General features: G+C 53.8%; 1 protein-coding gene across 1 annotated transcript in view; it reads right to left on the minus strand.

Annotated features, from left to right (window-relative positions):
- Positions 1–6174: 6174 nt before the first annotated feature.
- The window catches only part of LOC123025226 (cytoplasmic phosphatidylinositol transfer protein 1-like), a 51039-nt gene continuing 35015 nt past the window's right edge, over positions 6175–22198 (minus strand). The window contains exons 4-11 of the mRNA XM_044433776.1: positions 21407–21495; positions 18880–18887; positions 17530–17601; positions 15275–15370; positions 14681–14683; positions 13091–13246; positions 11546–11609; positions 6175–6257 (exon numbers count right to left, since the gene is read on the minus strand). Of these exons, the coding sequence (XP_044289711.1) occupies positions 6175–6257; positions 11546–11609; positions 13091–13246; positions 14681–14683; positions 15275–15370; positions 17530–17601; positions 18880–18887; positions 21407–21495 (571 nt within the window). The remainder of the gene's footprint in view (positions 6258–11545; positions 11610–13090; positions 13247–14680; positions 14684–15274; positions 15371–17529; positions 17602–18879; positions 18888–21406; positions 21496–22198) is intronic.

Here is a 22198-nt window from a genome sequence, read left to right on the forward strand (position 1 = left end):
GAAAGACCAAACTTACCATGGGAAATACCGTAACAGGGTCCAGACAACACAACAGACCAACAAGAAGTCATCATGGCTTGTGATGTACAAACCTGGCCAACGTCTACTTCCTGAGGATGCTTTTTCAGATCTCTGCTGGGTCTCCTTGCTGTTACAGGCGTTCCATCAATTTCCGTGCACTAGGATTCAAACCGTAGCAGCTGGGAACGCCTCCCACAGCAACGAACCAACGGCAAAATCAAGAAGCCACCACTGATGTGGTCCAGGGGAGGCAGGGAGACCCTCTACAAAGAAGAGTGCAAGTCCCAACTGTACTCATGTCAAGCAGGGAAGAGCCCGCCATAAGACCTAAGGGGGCTTTTTAAAAATGCCCACCCAGAGACCCTTGGGAATCACGTTCCTGTTCTTCACAAGGCAAGCTGGATAGAGGTGATGCCTTCCCACCTCTTACCTGCAGGCGCCTCTCTTGGCTGCCACTGTGCAGTGGGCGGATCCCTGCTCAGAAGATCCTGAGAGGTGGCCCCGCAGCTGCTGCCCCGCAAGAACAGCCGAAGGACTGGAAAGCAGAGGAGTCACGCGGGGGGACTGGATCCCACCGGCCCAGAAAACATGCTTCCTGGACATCCAGTTCTTGGAGTTTTGAGGACTCCCTCCACGGGACGGGTGATGGCTGTCCCTGACCAACAGGGTAACTCTTAGGATTCAGGGTCTTCCCAAAGAAAGGACTAACACTTCAGGGTTTTGGACCATCCCAGTACAGCTGCATTCTGCCACAAGGTCCTGAAACTGGTCCATTCCTATCAGGACTGTCGACACTGGCTGTCTGCAGCTACCTGGGATTTCAGACAAGAGTCTTCCTGGCCTACCCAGAGGTGCTGGGGCTGAGCATGTCCAGCAGGTACTTGACTCCTTGAGCTGCAGGTGGAACAGATCCCACTCACTTAAGCACAGGTGTTTCATTTGGCGTGCTCTAACCAACCTCGGAGCTTTGCCTAAAGGCCCCAAAGCATTCTTGGGTGCTTAAACACCCTGCTAAATCCCAGATTCTCAAGTATTACACCAGGCATTGGCCATAACACTTACACTCAGCAGCCATGAGAACTAAAAACTTGCTTTAAAATATTTCCCAGTGCTTGGATCCTTAGGATATGGAAAGCTGGGCTATCAATTTGAATGCTATCAAATTCATCTTGTGGTGGGTGTGGAATAGACACCAGCCTGGGGTACAAAGGGGCTTCCAAGTGTAAAAACCAGGTGAGTCTTAATTCCCAGTGGGAGATACATATGCAGGGCCTTTTCTCTCCAGCCTAGCTTGGTGGAATGCAGCTTGAACAGGCAGAACAGTGGCAGAACAAGGAAACTTGCCCGATTCAAAAGGGCTCGAGACTCCGACCTAGTGTTCTTGACTAGCCCCACCATTCCCTGGGCTGGCTGGAGCTGGAAGCGGATGGTTGGAGACCGCTGGGCTAGTCTGTGACATGAAGAGCACCTGCACATCCGCAGGCCTTCATTCTCCCCGTTGTTGTGGGCATCCATTATTCTGAACCAGATCACAACCGAAAACAAACAGGAGATGTATCATCTGGTGTGATTCCTGTTGGTGCAAGGCCAACCAGCAGAGAAATGAAAGTCAGTACGCAAGGCCGCTGCATGTCACACAGAGCCAGGCTGGGCTGGGATACCGCCGCATAAAATCCTGGGGCTCCACTTGCCTGCAGGCTGGCTCTGCTTAGGAGGGGTCCCCAGCCTTTATGGCTCAGTGGGCATGCCTGGAATGTTGCCTTGTGGGCACTCTCACAAAATGGCTGCCATTCCCTTCAAGGAGCCGAAGGCCGGAACTGAGCCTTGCTGCCCGCACTGCAGCTCAAAGGCAGCCACGATGGGGTAGTGCATCGGACTCTGTGTCCTCCTGGGGGGAGGGGATGCAGCAGTCCAACCGGCGCTTCTCAAAGAGGCTTCGACTGCGCAATTGCCCTGCCAGTTAAGGTGCCTGGACACCATCACCTCCTCTTTGCACCCCCCCCTTCAGTTTTCCAGGCTTTTTTCTAATCGCCCACCCCAAAAAAAGGAATCAGTTGAGGACAGAAGGTAGACATGCTGTGCAAACGTCTTTTGACTATTAGCGGAGGCGCAGTCTGGAGGCACACCAGGAGGCACCCGCACAAACGCCCCAGAGGACCTGGAACGGACGGCAGAGGGCGACTTTTCCAGGATGCTCCCAAAGTCCGGGGGAAGCAGCGGTGCCTCCGCCACGCCCGTCTCCTCCGTCCGGGAGATGCTTTCCACCCAAATCAAGACAAGGGGCAGGTCGGAGAGGTGACTGAGGAAACGTCCGAACGATCCGGCAGAGGCCAGAGGCGCCCCCCGGGGGCGTGCGCAGCTCCCCGTTCTGAGGTGGAGGGGCTGGGGAGGCGCGTGGGGCCGCCGTCACTCCGCGGAGCTGCGCTCCCTCAGCACAGGCAGGGACAGCATCTCCGGGGCAGATTTCTTCCGGGGCCTGTCCGTGGGCACGCTGAGGAACTCGGGGGCTTCGCCGCTGAGCGGGGTGGAGGGGGCGCTGGAAGGGGTACGCTGGGTGCCCGGCGGCAGGCGCACCTCGCTGATGGAGACGGAGGGCGCCACCAGGCCGATGATCTCGTTGGTAGCCTCCTGCGTCTCCTTCTCGTACAGCCGCACCTCGTCCATCGTCATCCCTGCAGGAAGCAAGCGAGGGCTGGCGGTTAGAAAGGGCGGCCATCTCTGGGTGGAGCGAGAGCGGCAGGCTGGGGGGCAGCCTGGGGCAGTGGGCTGAGTTTGGGAGGCTTGGCACCCAGTCCTCACCCAGCAAAGATGCTTCCTGCGTGGCTTTGGACCACTGATTTCCAGCCTGGTCTACCTTTCAGGGTTGTTGTGAGGACAAGGAGGGGGCATTATGCAAGCTGCCCTGGATTCATGCAAGAGGAGAAAGGGTGAGCAATAATAATGTGATGCTTCTCCCTCACACGCTGTATCTTGCATAGGATGCTTCTCCTGGAGGGCGTCTCAAGGGCAAGAGAAGGCAGAGGCAGCCCTGGGGATGCAGCCCCCCCCCCCCCCCAAGGGTGTCACTCAGCCCTGGGGTTACAGCAGTACAGTTAGCAAGGGCATTCCTTTTGCCGGTGGGAGCAAACAGCCTCCCCGGAGAAGGCCCACCGGGTGCCTGCTCTGCGGTCTTCTCGGTTCTGAAGGAAGGCACCAAGATTTCCTGGGCGTTTAGCCTTTCAGTGTCAAAAATTGTGTGGGTGTAGTTTTAGGATTCCATGCTGCTGCTACCGCCAATCTTATTTGGCTTTATTCTTTTGAAAAGTAAGGCTTGAGATTCTGCTATGCTGTACTATGGAATTTTAAGCTCCATCTTGGAAACTGCTCCGGGTGCTTTGGCTAGTGGGTGGTGCAGGAACTTAATAAAAGCAGGGGCTCTCATACTGGTCTCATAAAGAAGAAATGGAACGGTTTTCCACACAGAGCGATGTGTAATACTTGGAGCGAGGCAGAGGCTTGGGTGGATCAGCCCCTTCAGGGCAAGTGAAACAAGGTGTCTCCCCCCACTGACCCAGCCATTTTCATGCTGTTTGGAGGATGCCCCAGGTTCCCAGGTGCACTGGCCTGGGGCCTCCTTTTTGGTTCCAGGTGAAACAGTAAAAAAATATCCCAGGCCTTAAAATGGATCACCTGCGTTTTAGCTTTCTGATCCATGGTTTATTTGGCATATATTTGTGATGTGCTTTAATTCTGTTCCCTGAAATTTCATATGCTGGGTGTTTTTATGCTGCAAACTGCTGTTCCACGATAAAGCATTTTAAACAGTATTGGATTGTTCTATGCTGTCTGTTACTGGGCTGCTTTACAGAAACACTGCAAACCGAAACTTGCATGATCTAGCATCGCACAACGGTGGGAAGCTTTCCCCTGAAGGGCAGCTTTCTTGCCGTTGCCCAACCTGCCAGGTCTAGGGAAAGAGTCTGGAGCAAATCCCAGCCAGGCCCCACGCAGACCACACTCACCCATTCCCATCCCGCTGCGCTGGGCCACGCGCCCGGGTGAAGGGGCATCACCTGGGAACATCAGCACTCGCCACTGCTCCTGTTCCCCAGGCACTGGCGCACCTGCTTCTCGCCCTTGGCAATAGGGCTGCTGAGGAGGGGGCCAGGGGGCCCAACCCGCTTGCCCAGGGGCTCCCTGCCTTCCAAGCAAGCAGGGGGGCAGCCATGAGGGGGAGGAGGCAGAGGAGCAGCACCTGGGGACCATGGTGGGGAGAAGGCAGACTCTCTGGGTAAGGGGGCGCACAGTGTGTCTTCACAAGGGCCCTCACAACCTGGAGCCAGCACCGCTGTGTATGTGTGTGCACACGTGTGCAGCCCCTCCAGGTTCAGACCTTGGTGGAGGGCTCTGGAACTCAAAGGCGTAGTAAGAGGAAGAAAGAAGCAAGGAAAGCTGCCCCGAGGAGCCAGCACATCTGAAAGCATTTCCCAGCAGAAGGGCTGGTCTAAGCGGGTCTGTTCCCCCGATTCTTAATGCCAAGGAGGGCACGGGGGAGCTCCTCCTCAGGGGACAAAAGCGGGACAGCAAGGCCTTCCAGAACCCCCAGCCCAGCAACGGCTTTGTTCTAATAATATGAGCCCGCGTGGCGCAGTGGTTCCGGTCACAGGGCAACCTGCCTTCTAGTCCCTGCTCAGGTATGGAGCCACCTGGGTGACTTGGGGCCAGTCACAGACTCTCAGCCCTACCCACCTCACAGGGTTGCTGTTGTGGGTTAAGATTGAGAGCTGGAGGAGGAGAGTGAGACAAGCCACTTCGAGTTCTTTAAAAAGAAAAAAAGGCAGGCTATAAAGCAAGCAAGCAAGCAAGCAAACGTGACCAAAACATCCCCATAAAAGTTTTTGCTTGACAGCAGGTTCTAGATGTTTTCTTACAGACTATCATAGCTTCTTTGGTTTCTTGAAGGTTTTCTGGCCGAACAGAGTAGTCTCATAAAAACATACATCTCGGATTCCTCTCTCAATGCACATGCTTAGGCTGTATCTACATCAGACTTTTTGAAAAGAAGGAAGATTTATGGCTTTCCTCAAAGGTCTCTGGGAAATGTAGTTCTTGTCAAGGGCACAATGAACCATCCTCCAAAGGATGCAGAATAAGATGGCAGAATTCTGGACTGGACCTCATCGAACTGCAGGTCCTCTCCTTTTTGTAGTTCAGTTCCTTGCAGGTTCAAGGACTGTGCAGGTCTCAGATTCAATCCCTGATATCTGCAGGTAGGACACCTGCCTGAGGCTTCAGAGACACAAGCCGTGCAGGGCTAGCTGGACTAATGGTCTGACCTCACAGGGTGCAATTCTATTTAATTCGGCTCCTTATTCAGAACCATGACAACTAGAAACTTGCTTTATTTTTAGGTGAGGGATCATAGCTCAGTGACAGAACCCATGAGTTGCACGAGAAGGCCCCAGATTCATTCCCAGGCATTTCCAGGGATGGTTCCTGGCTTTCTGTGTGTACAGAAACTGTACTGTCACACACAGTACTGTCTCACATTGAGAGACAGGTTTGGCCGACCTGCGGCAGGAATGGGCAGAGGTAGTCTCCAAACATTCTGGACTTCAGTTCCCAGCATTCTGTCTATTGGCTGTGCTGACAGGGGCATCTGGGAGCTGAAGTTCAACATGTGTGGAGACATACTTTCAGTCCAGCCCTGGTTTTCAGTATGTAACAAGCTTTTTCTCTAAAGAGCATCCAAAGCTACAGGTCTCTGCTCCATCGGCAGTCCAAGATGCGTTCAAAATTCTTGCCACTTAATGCTTGGACCTGCTCTGAGAGGTGCAGTGCAGGACCAGGAAGCCACGTGACAACAATGCCCAAGCTTCTTGCAATGAAACATTCAGGATCCCTTGCAAAAGCCACAAAGCCCGTTAGAAGTTCACTACGTAGAAATACCCTTCCTGCGCTGCCCTCAGTGGCTCCGTTTCTTGGGTACACGGACAGGAAAGGCCTGACTGGATCTACAGGGATGGAGTACCTTAGCCAAAGTAGGGTGAGGGGGGCGGGCAGGGGTGAGGTGGAGCTGGGGGAGGAAGCTGTCGTTCTCAGATTCAGCTCGGCAAACAAAGGCCAAGCCAAAAACCTACATACAAAACGGGGAGCCCTGGGCCAGGTGGGGTGCTAGGGATCCCGCGTGAGGAAGTTTTTGTCTGTGGCCACATGCATCTGAATCTTGAAGGCATGGACCTCCTCCGGGGACATGCCTGGAACACGCAGAGACGCTTTCACTGCTCAGGTACGTCAAAAGGAGGAACGAGGCACCGACCCAGGAAATGCAAGCGGAATGTGGCCGTGCGGAATGCAAGACTCTTCCCTCGTGCAAGGCACCGGACCCCAACGAAGAACACGAGCAAGCGAGTTCCTGCCCATGCCCATTTGGGCTTCCCCTTCATGTTGCCAAAAATGTTGTGCCCCAAAGAGCCGCTCTGTCGCAGTGCTTGGGGCGGGTGGCAAGAGCAGAGGGCTAAAAAGACAGCCAAGTTTGGGTCTGGCAGCCACGTCTTCCTCCTCATCTTTTCAGTTGTAATATGCAGGGCTCCTGAGCAGGATTCTACAATCTCCCCTAACACCCCTCCCGCCATGCTAGGGTCCCAATCCAAACTGGGTCTCCACCCCTACTCTAAAATTTTGTTTTCACTTTTTAAGCCCCACTGTTTGGGGCTTCATCAACACAAACACTCAAAGGTTTCAGATTTCCTTGCTTATTGAACTGTTGGTACACTATTTGGCTGTTATTTCAGAATATTTAATGAATTTTTAAAAAACCCACAAACATGCAGAGAACTGAACTGGAAACAGAGGGACCGATTCCCAAACAGCGTGCTAAGGTACCTTCGCAGGCTCAAATGTATTGCTAGACAGGCAAAAGAAATATGTCCAGCCAAGGCTCCTGTGAATGCAGAGAGAGATGCCCCTGCTCTGCTCTGCTCTGGCTGGGTTCTCATCAGCCTCTCCAGGCTGGAAAGGCGATTCTGCTAAGCAGGACCCTGGGCCTGATGGGACTATGCAGCTGCTCCTCAGGGAGAGAAACAGCAGCGCAACCGGTCTACAAAGAAGGCCCAGCCAGGGCAGAATCACAGAATCCCGCGAGCCACGTTCCCCTTCCTCCTGCGGCTGCCCCTTCACCCTGGCTTTCTGCCTGGGCAAGGCCATATCAAGCATCTGCTGCAAAGGGCAAGGCAGAGGTGAGGAGCAGGGAACAGGGTCAGAGGAAGAATGCACAACGTGTAGCTGGAATTCTTGCACTGCCTCTGGTTGGCAGTGCCCAGCAAAGTGGGTAGAAGGTTTTCTCATGCTAGATTTTTCTATAGAATTCCCCCTCCCATTTCTGGAAACAGCACTGCTTCATAAAGGTAATTTGCAATGCTCATACTGGCTTGTAAATACACACAAACACGATCTTCTCACGACTACGGTGAGAACAAACTGGAATGGAAACCCCGAAAGTCCGATTCAGCCGGCCCGCACGGCTCACCTGCAGGCTCCCGAGGGCCTGGGGCCCGTCCCCTGCTCCAGCCCTGCCTGGCCATCCCTCCCACGGCGCTGCTTGCGCTCCCCCCTCCCGGAATTTACTCCTTTCACACAGCACGAGGTGGCTGCAGCAGGCCCCTCCAACATGGCACCACTGAGATGATTAGAATAAGAACTCCCATCAGCCCCAGCCAGCATGCTCAATGCTCACAATGTCAGTGGGTGATGGAAGATGCAGTCCAAAACATCTGGGGGGGTACTGCTGTTGGGAAGCCGGGCTATAGGTTTCTAATGCTGCAGAGTCTCCTGTGACAGGTAGGAGAGGAGCGTTCCAGAGGCACAGAAGTCTGAGGAAGCCACGAGCAGCAGCAGAGGGCCCGGCTGTTAGCCCCGGGTGGCTGTGCAGGAGCACGCGGGGAGGCCAGACCCGGGCCTCCTTCGCCACAGAGGAAGGAAACTTCCTTGGGCTTCGCGGCCAGAGCTTGACCCGTGCCAGCCTGATCACATGCTGCCGCCCACCTTTGCCAACTAATATCCACTTTTGGTCATGCTGTGCTCAACCGTGAAAGTCCCCCATGGAAAGCCACTACTTTGGCAGGAACGAAAGGCTTTGGAAGAGCATTTTGCTCTTTGCAACAGCACCCCCTCAAGTTCGGAATCAGCTACTGGATGTCCCGGAAAATCTCCACTTGCACTAAAGGAGCAAACAGAAGGCACGTTTCCAGCCCTTGGGGTTGCAGCCTCAGGCCTGGAAATACGTGGTGCTTGGTGAGACCTCCGAAAGACCGTGCAAATAACGCGGCCTGTTTGGTTGCTGGGAGACGGGCTTCTCACCAGGCACTTCCGTGCCTCTCTTTGCCCAACCTTGCTTGCAGAAATCCTGCCAATTCAGCCCAGCAGTTTGGGATCCAGACTTCACCCCACTGAAGCACAGATTTGCTGAAATTCAAGGGACTTCAGTCAGTCACAACTAACCGATGTCCTTACTTTGCTTCTCTGCTGGTTAATTATGTTCCTTGCTACCAACACAAAGCAGCAAAGTCAGGCACTTGCAGCCTTCAGGGGGTGCGGGGAGGAACAGTGCTGCAGTCGGGTCATCGGAGTCCTGCTTGGAGGTCTGCCATGAGCCAACAGACCCCAGTTCTTGGCAGGGGCTGTGGCTCAGGGGTGGAGCCACTGCTTTGCACGTGGAAGGCCCCAGGTCTGATAGAATTGTAGAACAGTAGAGTTGGAAGGGGCCACACAGGCCATCAGGTCCAGCCCACTGCTGTTGCAGGACACCATGTTACACCATCCGCTCAGATGGTTGTGCAGTTTCTCTATTAATGTCTCCAGTGTGGGAGCGCCCCCACCTCTCCAGGCAGCTGGTCCCACTGTTGTGTTGCTCTGACTGTGAGGAAGCGCTTCCTGGTGTCCAGCCTGAATCTGGGTTGTTGCAACGTAACTTGATTATTCCGTGTCCTGCACTCTGGCATCAGCAAGGGGAGATCTTGACCCTCCTCTTTGTGGCAGCCTTTGAGGTACTTCTAGAGGGATACCGTGTCCCTCTCATCCTTCCCTTCCCAAGGCTGACCATGCCCACTTCTCTCAGTCCCTCCTCACAGGGCAGTGTTTCCAAGCCCTGCATCATTTTTGCTGCCCTCCTTGGACCCTTCCTAATCTTTGATCCCCACCACTTTCAGAGAGGGCAGGAAATCCTCCTCCCTGAAACCTGAGGTGCCACTGCTGCTGGTCAGGCCAAGAAAACGGGACGAGGAGGGCGCTGTACAGGGGTGCTGCAAGCTGCCCAGGGGTACATCCGCCCAGGGGGCCACGGGCACCACTTTGGCACTTCTTGACCGGCAGCAGCTCTCCACCGATTCACGCAGGATTTCCCCAGCCCGACCTGGACCCAGATCAGCCGTGTATGGTCCTGACTTGGTTTAACGTGCATTCGGTTTTGAAGGATTCCTTCCTGCACCCGCCCCTCAGCCTCTCCTGCAGACTGCACTTTTGAGGGAGGTTTTCAGTGAGGGAACGAGCCCCTGTCCTGCCTCCGCTCGTTGCAGAGGAGGCTTCTGCGACCATCAGGACTTGCGCCTTGCATGGACACTGAGCTGGGGAGCCAGCGACACGCTTGGGAGCAATTGGCTGGAACCTGTCTGGTCATATTGCCCGGCTGTGGAGCAACGGCCTGGGAGAGGAAGGTGTGAGCCTTTGCCTGGCAAAACCACCCCCACCCACTGAAAACACAAGTCACTTGATCAGGGGGGAAGGACCTGGGAGATTGGCACTGCTAGGGTTGCTGAAACATTCTCACTCTCCAGTCAGTGCTTGTTTGAAGGCACCTCTTCTGTCTTTATGTGTAGATCTATGGGCAGGACTCATGTCAACACCCCACCCCACCAGTGTCCCAGCAAGGGGCCCTGCTGGGGGCCCCTTTGTCCAATGGTGGGCAGCGATGAACCACAGACCGAAATTTCTGACAATGCAACACGACAGCAGGTCATTCTGGGAAATGCAAAATGGCGGCCACCTGCCACGGGACACGGTTGCTGATGCCCACCGGAGGAGCAGGGAAGGGGAACAAGGCAGCGCTGGCCCTTTGCATGTGGGGCCAGCAATGGACGGAGCAGCAAGCCAGCAACCAAACTAAATCGAGGAGCAGATGCAGGAAAAGGGGAAGGGGGAGAAATGTGGGGCGGGGGGTTGAGGGGGAAGGTTAGGGGTGTGAGAAACGGAAGTGGAGAAACCTTGTTCCACCTGCCACAGAAGGTGCTTGGAGGAAGATAAATTTTCTGCTATTGCATTTACCCTTGGCGGCCTTCCTTAAACCTGCCATCTCTCCAGATGTGTTGGATCACAATTACCATCACTCCCTGGTGAGATAGGCACTGTAGTCCAACACATCTGGAAGGGCGCCAGGGTTGGGGAAGGCTCTAAATGCTTTCTTAAAACAGTAATTGGCTTCCTCAGAAGCTAAGGAAGGGTTGCGTTGGCAACTGGGTCAGGGCGCTGTCCCAGGAAGGTCAGTGGAGGACCAGGCCAAAGAGTTCACTTTGAGAGAGGGAGGGCGACAGCACGAGACCGTGGCTCTCGCATGACACCAGGGAACTGCAAACTCTTTGACATGAGACCTTCTAGCACATACTTGTGGAAATCTTATGCCAGGCTTGGTTTACTAGAAAAGCCATTTCTGGAAAGAATCCATATGCGGCAAGGAATCCCAGCTGTGGCTGTCTATTAATTCACTTTTGCTTTTAATAGGAAATATAATTCATTTTGGGGTTTTAGTATGCTTTGCAAGCCACCGTAGAGAGCTTTAAAAATCCAAAGAAGGATTGCAAAGATTTCAGAATGCAAAATTACCGAAAAGAAGCAGGATTCTAATTTCCTGGAAGACCTTGATCACAGTTCCAGGGAATGCTAACTGAAGGCGTTCTAGTGCTTCACAGTCGACGGCACTGCGTCTAATGGCCCATTCTCGAGGATGTTGATCAGGGAGCTCAATTACCTTTTAACCACCTCATCACATACTCACAATCGGGAAATTTAAGATGTGCTAAAGGGTGGAAGTCTTCTCCCATGAACTCCGTGCATGTTGCCAGACAGAAAAGAGGGCTTGGAGCCATTATACTTGCTGAGAGACAGAGGGTGGTAGATTTTCCAGGTGGATAAAAGCCAAACACAGCGATGCAACAGATATAACAACTGGGGCAACCAACTGGTTGCCCTCTAAAGGTTTAGGCCTACACTTCCCATTGGCCTTAGCCAGCATGACCAATAAGTAGGTGAGGGATTATGGGAGCTGTAGTCCAAACATCTGGACAGCACAGCGCCAGGTTCACAGCACAGGAATTCAGCTCAGGAGACTTGCTGGGTGGGGACTGGAGAGATACGGGAATCCAAGGGAAAGGAGGCCTGGGGCAGCGAAGGACAAGGGGCAGGTGATCCAATGGTCCACCCAGCTGACTGATAGGTTTAATCCCTCCCTCCCTCCCTCCCACCCACAAGCCCCACCAGGCCAAGGGGGCTGACTTACCACACCACTCGTCCACCCAGGCAAAAGCTTGTCGGTGTCCTATCAGCAGGATATCCCGGATAACCTGCAACCCAAAATGTCATGAAAGGCACCAAAGGGACTTTCGGTCCTTTGTGGGGCCTGGAACCAAGCAAACTCCCCAGGGAGGAACCCAGGCAATGGGCCCCGTATTGCCGCACTCGTGGGGAGGCTGCCTTGCGGCCTGCAGCAGGCGGAGACCCATGCAGACGGGCTTCTTCTCCTCTGGATCTTGCCCTCAGGCTTGATCGGACGCGTGGGCAGCAGGACGCGTGGGCAACAGACAGCATCATGTCCGGGTGGGGTCGCCCATGGAGCGTTTTGTGTGTGTGTGTCTGGGGGGGGGGGGGCGTGTCGCCTTGCCTGCTGTGTGGCATCCCCGCTTGAAGGGAAAGAGCCAGCTCAGAACACCTCCCGGAGACCCTGGCTTTCTACTTGAGAAGATCTTTTTGTTTTCTTTCTTTCTTTCTTTCTTTGTTGACACAGAGGATTCAGGGTGCCATCCTGCGCCTGCAGCGGCACGGCCAGTCCATCACCTCTGCATTTCACACCACCTCATTCTGCTGCACACGGAGAAGGCACTGGGCTCGGGCATCAGCTCACAGCAAAAGTCACAGAGCAGTTGAACCCCGACCCAGGCCTGGACACCAGTGCTGGGCTGAAGCCCGATTGCCAGCAGCCTCTCGAAGTGGGGTGCCTCCCACCCTGGGAGCCAGACACCTCCGGGGGCCCAGATCCTGCAAGAGCCAGGGTTTCGGAGTGCCCATGTCAGCTCACCACACCCAAAGCAAGAGCCGATGGCGTGGCGGCAGAGCATCCTCCCAAGCGAGGGCTGCATTCCCTCTCAGGGGTTGGGCAGGGCCAGGGGCAAGGGGTGGGGCTTCCAGTACCCCCAAACCTAGCATGCTGCACCTTAGGGCTCTGGTTCTCAGGAGCCCAGCCTTGCAGGAGGCCGCACAACCCTTTATACTGGGGGAAACCTGTGTGAGAGCCAGGAAGCTACCAAACCATCAGTGGTTGTGGGAAATGGGCGTGGCTGTGTAGGGAGCCCTGCAGAGCCAGTGTGGGATCCCGGGAGGGACACATTCGACCGCCAGGCCTGCGGTGCCTTTAAGACTTTCCGGTTGCAGGAAAGGGCAGCATGTGACCAGGCCCGTCTGGCCCAAGGAGGGATCCAAGGCCTCAGCGGCGCTTCGGTGGCACTGGGTCAGGCACGATCCAAGGTCCTGCAAGGCCAGGCCGGCCCTGCCCAGCTGGCTCAGCTGCCCTCAGGAGCTGTTGTGCCCCGCGGACTCAACGCCCAGGCTATGGCAGCAGCAGCAGGGCGTGTACTCCGAGCTCATTGCTCTGCTGCAGCCCCACAAGATACAGCAGCTTCTCCTTGCAGTGAGATGAGCCAGCCAGAGGGACTGAAGTGCTCCTTGCGAATTTCCCTCTGCCACATCCCGAAGCAGTCCGGCTTCCAGCCATTGCCTGAACACCCCAGGCTCCAAATATCCCTGGAGGCAAGACTGCCCTGCATCTCACCTTGTGGACAAACTGTTCCACCCGTGTCTGCAGGCCCCACACTTCAAACTTGACCGTCACCAGCTTGTAGGAGCACATGATGGGCTTGGTGTGTTCCCGCCAGCCCTCTCGCAGTGGGCCGCGACCAGTCTTCACTGAGCTGAAGTACCGGAGGTCCTACCGTCAGGGAGAAGAGGAAAGACAGAACAAGAGGAGTTTACACATCACAAATATTCATCAGCAACAACATGTGTCTGTGGCATGCGGTGCGCAGTTCCGCTTTCTTTGCAGCAATGCGTGTGGTCCTGAATATTTGTCACTCAAAAATTTGACTCAGTGTTTCAACACCAGCAGGAATTTGAAACCCTGACTTTAGAAGATCTTTAATTTTCAAGAATTGCTGTTATTAGTACCATTGTGATGTCGAATCAATTCCTTTCCTAAGAATCAATTCCTTTCCTTTCCGTAATTTCCCTTAATTATGGCAATATTTTCCAAACCACTGCTATCTGAAGTGTGCTTTTTTGTTTGAATTGGCATTCCAGGTGCTTTATTTGCACCATAAAAGTTTTATTCTAGAGCATGTCCACATAAACTAGGGATGGGAACATGCTGGCCTGCAGGCCAAAAACAGGGTGTGGGCCTTTCCCCATTCAGCCTGCCAAGGTTCTCCCAAGCCCTTAACCCTCCTCCCAGCCCAGAAAAGCAATGATAAGCCACTGATAGGAGATAAGACCACTTCCCTCCTGAGCATCCTTCGTAGGGTGAAAAAAGCACCCATGAGAGAGAGTTATTTTGTTCCCATCTCCTTTTCTTCCTCATCATGTTTTTTTAAACACTCCCTCAACAAGCAAATTATTCTTTCATCAGCATAAACTTCCTTATTAAAGCTGTAACTTTTAGATCACCACCTCTCCTGGAAGTTTTCCTTTTGGGTTGTTTGCGCCTTTAAGGTTTTACCAAATAATGTTGTTGTTAGTCGCGAAGTCGTGTCCGACCCATCGCGACCCCATGGACAACACTCCTCCAGGCCTTCTACTGTCAAATTGAAATGAGAGAGGCTTATAAAATATGTGGAGGGAATGGGCAGGGAAACTTTTCTTCCTTAGAATAATAAAACCTGAGGTCTTCCTACGAAAGTGAGTGGTGGAAGATGCAGGACAGATTTAGGAAAGACTACGTCACGTGGCGCGCAGCCAAACTACTGCGGAATTCCATCGCACAGGATGTTACTCGTAGGCTGGCCAGTGACTTGGATGGTTCGAAACATGGCTAGGAAAATTCACGGAGGTGGCTGCCATCCATGGATGCTAGTCCTGGCGGCCAGGTGCAGCCTCCAGGATCAGGGGCACTGTGTCTATGCACACCATTTGCTGGGGAACATGGCTGGGAAGGTGCTCTTGCATGCCCTGTTTCTGGGGTTCCCAGAGACATCCAACAGGGGGTTCTGGGGAATAGGATGCTGATACATCTGGTCTGTACCCTTGGGGTTCTTACGCTCTTCACAGGATCAAAGGTGGAGTTAAGGGGTAGCCCACTAGGCCTGGAGCCCCAGATCTTCCATTTGCAGCCCTGGCTCTCATCTCTGCCTCCCACACTGCTGTCCAGCACTTGCTGAAACAGAGGTCCAGGGGCCCGGTGACTGTTGTTGCAATCAGATGCCCCCTGGCTGGATGGCTTCTGGCCTGCACACGCTTCAAGCCTTGCTGCTGCTCAGCCTTGCGTCCTGCTAAGTTTGTTTCCCTGAAATCAGAGGCCCTCTTCTCTGTCCCTTTCTGTAAACAAGGATGTGCAGTGGCACCAGAGTCCTTTAAAGATGATCGCACAGACTTTGGAGTCTATGGACAGTAGCATATGCACAGCTGCGCATCTTTTGCCCTGTGGGCCTGAGTTCTGGTTTTTCTGATACCACACACCACCCTTCATCAGGATAGCCAAATGAAGCCTCCATGTTTAGAGGCAGTGTACCTTGAAGTACCCACTGATGGGGGACAAACCTAGGGAGAAGACTATTACCTTGAAGGCTTCGTTGTGGCTGGCCACTATGAGAAGCTGGGTGCTGAACTCAGCTGTGCCTTTGGTCTGAGCCTGCCTGGAGGCCCATCTGTCTTCTTAGGGAGGTGGGAAGATGAAACCCAGCCAAGACAAAGGGTACATGCACCAGTGGGGGATGAGGGTTTCCCTTGGTCCACAGCAAGCCATTACCTCCAGGCTCCGGTAGTACCGCTCAGGGATTTCATCAAAGGCAATGTCCAGGAATGTCACTTCGTGGTCTCCCAGTATCTTTTCCCTGTGAAAGATCTGGGGGGGGGGGGGGGGGGGGCAGAGAGGAGAGATGGGCTATTAAACTAGCAGCTGGCATGGGAGATGAGGCAGATGGTGGCCAGTTAGAAGCAACCAAGTGAGGAGGGAAAGTGGACTGTGAAACCAGGTCTTCTGTGGGCCAAGGCAGGCAGCTGCTTTCTCCACACCACGTCGGCCTGCCTCCTGCAGCAGCTTGGGCCCCAGAGCTTCCCCCTCGTCCTCTCCTTCAGCCCGAGGCTGCAAGCAGAATTCTGCCTCAGGCAACACTGCCCACCTCCTGCTCGCTCTGGATTTTGTCCCGCTCTCCACCCTTCACTCCAACCTTCCTCCAGCACCTGATGGCCTCCAGCTGATTTAGGTTACCATTCCCAGCATCTCTGGCTAGGGGGGGCTCCTGGGAGTTCAAGGCACACATGCCTGGAGGACATGGGGATGGAGAAGTGCCAGCCTCCATAGGGTGGGTGGCAATCTTGCCAAGATCCAGGCAATTCACAGGAAGGCGTTTCTGGTGAATTGTGGAATTCTTGCCCTCTTTTCCCTTAAATCCAAATGCAGAATGAGGTCATTTTACAACTAATAGGCATTAGTCATGCCCTGAACCCTGCAGGGTGTGACTAGAGGCTGCATTCTGCCCATCCTTGGCTACAATCTTCACTCCTGCAGTCCGTTGAGAGGTCTTCTGGTCCCCCAAGAGACAGCTGTCTCCCTTGCTCTCCCGTTTGCTTGAAACAGCTACCCAAACCCCCAGCATGGTGCAGCCTCTCCCGTCTGCCTCGAATTTATCTTCACAGCCCAGGTTTTCCAGGCAGCCCCTGGGCAACCTGCACTTCGGGCAGCAGCCCAGACTTTAAAGGAGCTGTCCATGGTGCTGAATGTGCTCCCGTGGTTTTCAACTGCCGGTCTGTGGACTGGCGCCAGCCCGCTGGCGTTTCCGGCCAGTCTGTGGCTTGACAGGGCCAGCGCAGGGCCAGCTGCGCTCTGGCTGCTGATTCCCCGCCTCTTCCTCGGCCAAGGAGGGCAGAGACAGCTCAACGGGAGCCAGCTGGGAGCTACACCACGCGGGTTTGCCCTCTGGGCAGGGCCCCGAGATCCGGCCTTTCCCTTTTCCTGCTGTGTCTTCTGCTGTTAAGGGAAGCACTGAGGTGGGGTTCTGCTGAGCGTGTTTTCTCAGCCATTCTGTGCTGCTGAGTATGGCGGTTTGAATGGGTGAGTTTCATTGTATTTTATTATTTAAAATTATGAATACTATTGTTCTAAGTAACCTTGTTTGATTTTGTAATGCTCAGCTGTTAATATGCTATTTGAATTTGTATTTACTGTGAGCAAAGTATTGCATATATTGATTTTGTATTTTGCTATTCTAAATTTTTGATCAAATATTCTTGAAAAGAAGCAACAGCAGACTTCACAGTAGCCTTATTTAAATTACATGTTGCTCTCCAAAAAAATCAGTTGTATTTGATTACATTTGATTTCAATATTTTATTTTATTCACATTTTTACTGCTCAGTTTCTGGTTAAATTTAGAGAATTTTCATTTTTGGTGCTATATTTAAAAAACAATACACAAAATACTACATTATGTATATAATGTTATTTAGTTCTGCCTGAGTGGTCCCTGAAATAATTTTCCTATATTTGCCAGCCCGCAACTCTAAAAAGGTTGAAAACCACTGTGTTCAAGCAGCTGGCCAGTCTCTTTTTTAAGTTCAGACTGTAAACGTGGGTGGATACACTGCCCCACAGACACTGCAGCATGAGACTCAGTGGCCAAGACCCGTGCCTACTGCCTGAGCCTCAGTTGCCGCCCTATGCTGGATTTTAGATTTAGATTTCATGCTCCTTGGGGCAGGGACCAGCCTCCTGCCCTGTGTGAAGAGCATGATGGGTTAATCCAACATCAGTCAGCAAGGCTTGCAGATTCCCTAAAAGGACCTCAAGCTCCGACGCGAGCAGTCGAAAGGTCGAAGGAGCTGTCCACAGTGCTGAATCCTGCCCCCCTGAATTCAGCACCACACACAGCTCTTTCCAGGTTCGGACTAAAACTTTGGGTGGTTACCCCCGCCCCCCGCGCCCCCAAGCACCTCAGCCTGAGAAAGCAAGGGATTCAGGGCTGGACGGGGCCTGGACTTCCCCGCCCTTTCGTGAGCACTCACATCTGTGCTGTCTCCGCAGTTATCCTCGTATTTGGTCTCTATGTAGATGGAAAACTTTGGCAGAAAGGAGCACTGCAGAAGGAGAGAGAGAATTTGAGAAGGCAAGCAGAGGGGTGCTATTGAAAGCAGAAGGCAGCCCCGCATCTGCGGCTAGGCTCTATTCCCACCTGCCTACCCACAATTACGTAACATGCTGGGGACACACTTTGTGCTAAGATAAAAGCAAAAAGCAAAACAAAAGTCTGCACCAAGAGAATGGCAAAATTCTGGCAACTGGGCAAAGCAATGAAGATGAAAGATTTCTCCTATTTTTGTGCTATTTGTTCTGCTTTTTGCTAGTCATGAAGGAGAAGGTTATGGAGGGCACAGAAAAGCTTGTTCATGCTTCCCACACATGTTCAAGCATATATCTTCTCATTCATAAGGGCTAGAAACTTTGGCCTTTTGTTGCGGCTGTTGTGGATTAGAACACCGGAATTTTCAAGAAGCTAAATACTGCCATCTGTGTGATTTCTGCACTCCTGCCAAAAGATGGTTGGAGCATAGCCTCTCAGTTAAGTAATACTTCATATTGATATTAATTTTGATAAATTAACGAGGGGTTATTATTATAAAATGATACAGCAACCAAACACTGAAATCCGGGGTGCTTCTATGTCTGTGGAGTTTCTTGCAGCTCATATTTTGAACTCCACCCACAAAGAAGGTTCACCACCATGGATAACTTCTATACAGCTCAAATTGAAAGCTGCATTGGATAAGGTGCCCTGGCGTCGCCCTGTAAGTACGGCCTTTTTGACGTAGGCAAGGCCCGTTGCCACTCAGCCCTCTGCAAATTCACCCAGAGTTAAGTCCCGCCACACTGTTTCATCGCATGGCAGCCCTCATGCACGCCTTCCCCATTCCAGTTTATGAAACCATCAGAATGAAGCGTCAACGCTTCTCTTGACCTGCACCACTTTCAAATGCAGGGCGTGTGTGAGAAAGTAAAGTGGAACAGGTCTGGTCTGCTTTATTTCGCTCATCTTTCAAGCTGCTGAGAGATCAGAACGATTTTGTGTGGGCTGGTACACGGTCACTGAAAAGGTCCAATGCATTCTGCAATCTATGAAACCTGGCCTTGTTTGCACAGTTTGCGGAAAGGGAGGAGGGGTTCACGGATGCCGACTGGTGCTCGGAAGAGACCTGGCGCTTGCAGTGGCGTGTGCCTGTGTGTCTGCCTCCCTCTCCACTCTTCCTCGCTTCCCTTTGTACCCCCTTGCTCCCTCGATGCTGGAGACACCCTGGGTGTTCTCTCCACATTCTCTTCTGCAGGAGAAACAAAGGCGCACCGAGGTTGTCAGCACTTACCGTGTACTCTGAGTCAAAGGCAAGGCAATTCCAGAAGTCCGCAGGACAGCAGGAGAGAGAGCAGAGAAGAGCAGTGATGAGACGGGGAGAGCACAGACACGACTGCAGCCAGAATGAGGTTTCTCCCCAGCAGGCTAACTCTTCCCAGGTCCCCTCTGGCTGTTTTGGCTGTTAGCCCCATTTCTGCAGGGGCAGCTGCAAAGAGGAGCCAGCTAACCCTTTGCCCAGCCTGCCCAGAGGAGGGCCAGAACTCCAGCTGATGGCCAGGCAGATTCCTGTTGCCTCAGCCAGCATCTTGGGAATTTTACGGGACTGACGTGATTCCATGAGGGCAGTCACTGAAGTGCCCACAGTGCCTTCCACTCAGCAGGAGCCCGAGTCCTGGGCAGGAGGAAGTGACGGGGCTTCACTAACATGGTGTGGAAGGTTGCCTCAACTGCGAAAGGTGCCCAGGAGGAGGAGCTGCATCCGGCACCTTGTCCAGGGCTCTGGCAATCAGCTGCTCACAGAAAATGTGGAGCAAGGCACCAGTGCCACAGCGCCGGACCGCCCATGTTCCCCAGCAGCTGGTGCGCAGGCACACTGCCTGATCTGGGGGCAGCCAACAGCCATCCAGACGAGTCGCCTCCTCCTCCTCCTCCTCCATGGATCTGCCCAATCCCCTTTTTCAGGCCATCCAAGTGGAAGAGCAGAGCCACCTTTCTAGGCTTGCAGCTGGATGGAAGCAGAGCAGGGGGTTGGGCTTGACGGCCTGATAGGAGAGGAGCTGAGCTGGAAAGGGCCTGTCTCATCCTCTCCGAAATGCCATCCTTTAACTCTGCCCCGGGTGAAGAAGCCCTTCCTCTGATCTGCCCTTCACGGACGGGGTGGCCCCACTGGGCTCTAGAATCGTGATGAGGGAGAGAAGGTGGCTCCCTCCCCAACACGCGTCGCTTGTGCCTCAGGCCGGCCTGCCCTCCTCCTGATGTCGTCACTGCGCCTCCCTGGTCCAAGCCGGCACGAACGGCCTCAGATGAGGGGCGCGAGCGTCCAACCTACTCTGAGTGCGCCAGGTTCCCCACCCCTGATGCAGGACGGGGGGCGGGGGGCAAGTGGTGCTCCTCCAGACGTTCTGCTCTGTAACTCCCATGACCCCTTATTTAACGGCTGAGCTGGTTCAGGCTAATAGGAGGTGCTGAGCAAAACTTCTGCACCGCCAGAGTCTCCTCACCCCCAGTAGGGGAATGGCAGCTTCAGGCGTCCCGTCCTTGCTCAGTGGGTCCAGCTGGGTTTTCAGAAGCGGGGTGACAGTCCCAATGCATTTAATTGCTGCAGGACCACTGCCCAATCACGCGGTGGGGGAGGGGCTAGTGCATGGGGTGGGGGAGCAGGACCGCCTCCCCGCTATGCTTGCACCCCCTCTCTGTCAGCGCTCTGCCCTTCTGGCCTCCCTGTGCTCAGGCTGAGGGTCGCGCGAGTACAGCCAGTTCCCAGGCGGGGTGGAGCTGGTGAGGGGAGCGGCAGCACTGGGGATGGGGAAGGGAGCCCCCTCCCCTCGTGCAGTCATGAATGCTTGCAGGGGGCTCGGGGAGGCGGCTGAAGACCCAAGGGCAGGCGCAGGGACTGTGTAGTCCACTAGGAGTTGTGGATCCCCACGCCTGCTGCCCTGCGCCACTGGCTGGGTTCAGACAGAGCAAGAAACCACACACACGGGTTGAGGATGGCCAGAGGTGTGCTGCTGTTGTTGGAACATGGGTTGCCATGTTGTCTGAGCCCGGCCAAATTAACAAACCATGCTGAACAACCCAGGGTCACCAAGGGGTGTTGGTAGTTCACATGCCATGGCTTTTTAGTACAGATGGATTCAGACAAAATGATAACCCATGAGTAACAACAGCACACAATCAACCCAGGGTCTTCTGAACCCAGTTGATTTCTATGCTGGCTAGGGATGATGGAAACTGCAATCCATGTAGAGAGGCATATACTCTTCAAACGTTCCATGGCAGGGCACCTCAGTGGCACGGAGAAGGTTCTCAGATCAGTCCTCATAGGGAAGACCTCTCAGGAACATGCGGAAATGCACCTTATCTCCCCAAGAACTGGCTGCGCAGGCTGAGGAGGATGGGAATTTCCGTGCAGCGGACGCTGGGGGCCCGTGGCCGAGAACGTCCCGTGTGACCCCCAGCCACAGTAATGCCAGTGGGCCAAACCAGCACAGCCAGCCTTGTCCCTAGGGGAAGAACCCCTGCAGTTCTCCTTCCATTGCTATCATTCCTTGGATAGGGAATTAAAAACGCAGCATTTACCTTGGTCAAAATACGCACCTGAGGTTTGGGATGAGAAAACGTAAAGACCCTTTTGCAAAGAGAAAAGAGTTGCGCTCCCTCCCCTCCAATTCCACGTTCAAAATCCAGCAGGATGGGAAGCAGAATCTGACTTTGGTGCTGGCAACAGAACAGCACCCCCCACCCCCGCCGCCATTTTTCCTGAAGGCAACAATCCCACTCCTGTGGCACATGGGGCCCGCCAGAAAAGCTCTCCTTACCCGTGATGGTGTACGGGTAATAGTTCCAGGCCTTCTCCGTGATGTAGAATATCCGTGGGGTCACAGCGCGGGCCCAGCTGGGCAGCTTGCTGCAGCGAGACGGCCGAGCACGGGGCAGAGCCGGGAAAGCACCCAAGGCAGCACGTGCGAATCCACGCATGCAAGCAGAAGCGAAACATTTGTTTTTGAACCCAGAACCATCTGAGACAGCATTTGGTGTTTTCCCCGTTTCCCAGAAATCAGACTTAGGCCTGAGAGATGGCAAGGCACAAGGGGGGTGTGCGCGCCACACTGTTCTTCACTCCACTCTATAAATACTCTCAGAACGGTCCTCACGGGGGTCATCTAGAGGTTTTTCGCCATATGGCACCTCCAGCTAGAGATTTTTTTTGGCTTGCTATCAGCCCCAGTTGGCGAATGGGTTTGCCATCAGTCTATGCGGGGCTGAGCAATTTGTGGCCGTCCCTGTTTTAGCCCACGCCTCCCGTCCAACTGCCACCACCCGGAGCTATTCCAGAGCGGAGAGAGAAGGGGGGGGTCCTGCAGACAGCCTTGCTAAAAGGATTGTTTTTCTCCTCTGCCCCCCTCCCTTCTCCGCAAGGGTGCGCCTCAGTGTGCAGGCAGGACTGTCTTCCTTAATTGAGTCTTTGACCGATTACATGCAGGCCGCCCTGAGAACCCAAACAGTTAAGCAGCAGCAGACGATGCTCAGATAAATTTAGTCCATTACATTTTATAGCCCGCCTCTTTTCCTCTTGGAAGAAACCTCGGGAGGCATGCGCGCTCCTCTTC

This window comes from Varanus komodoensis, unplaced genomic scaffold (assembly GCF_004798865.1).
Source record: "Varanus komodoensis strain SLA01 unplaced genomic scaffold, ASM479886v1 scaffold26, whole genome shotgun sequence".
Taxonomy (NCBI): Eukaryota; Metazoa; Chordata; class Lepidosauria; order Squamata; family Varanidae; genus Varanus; species Varanus komodoensis.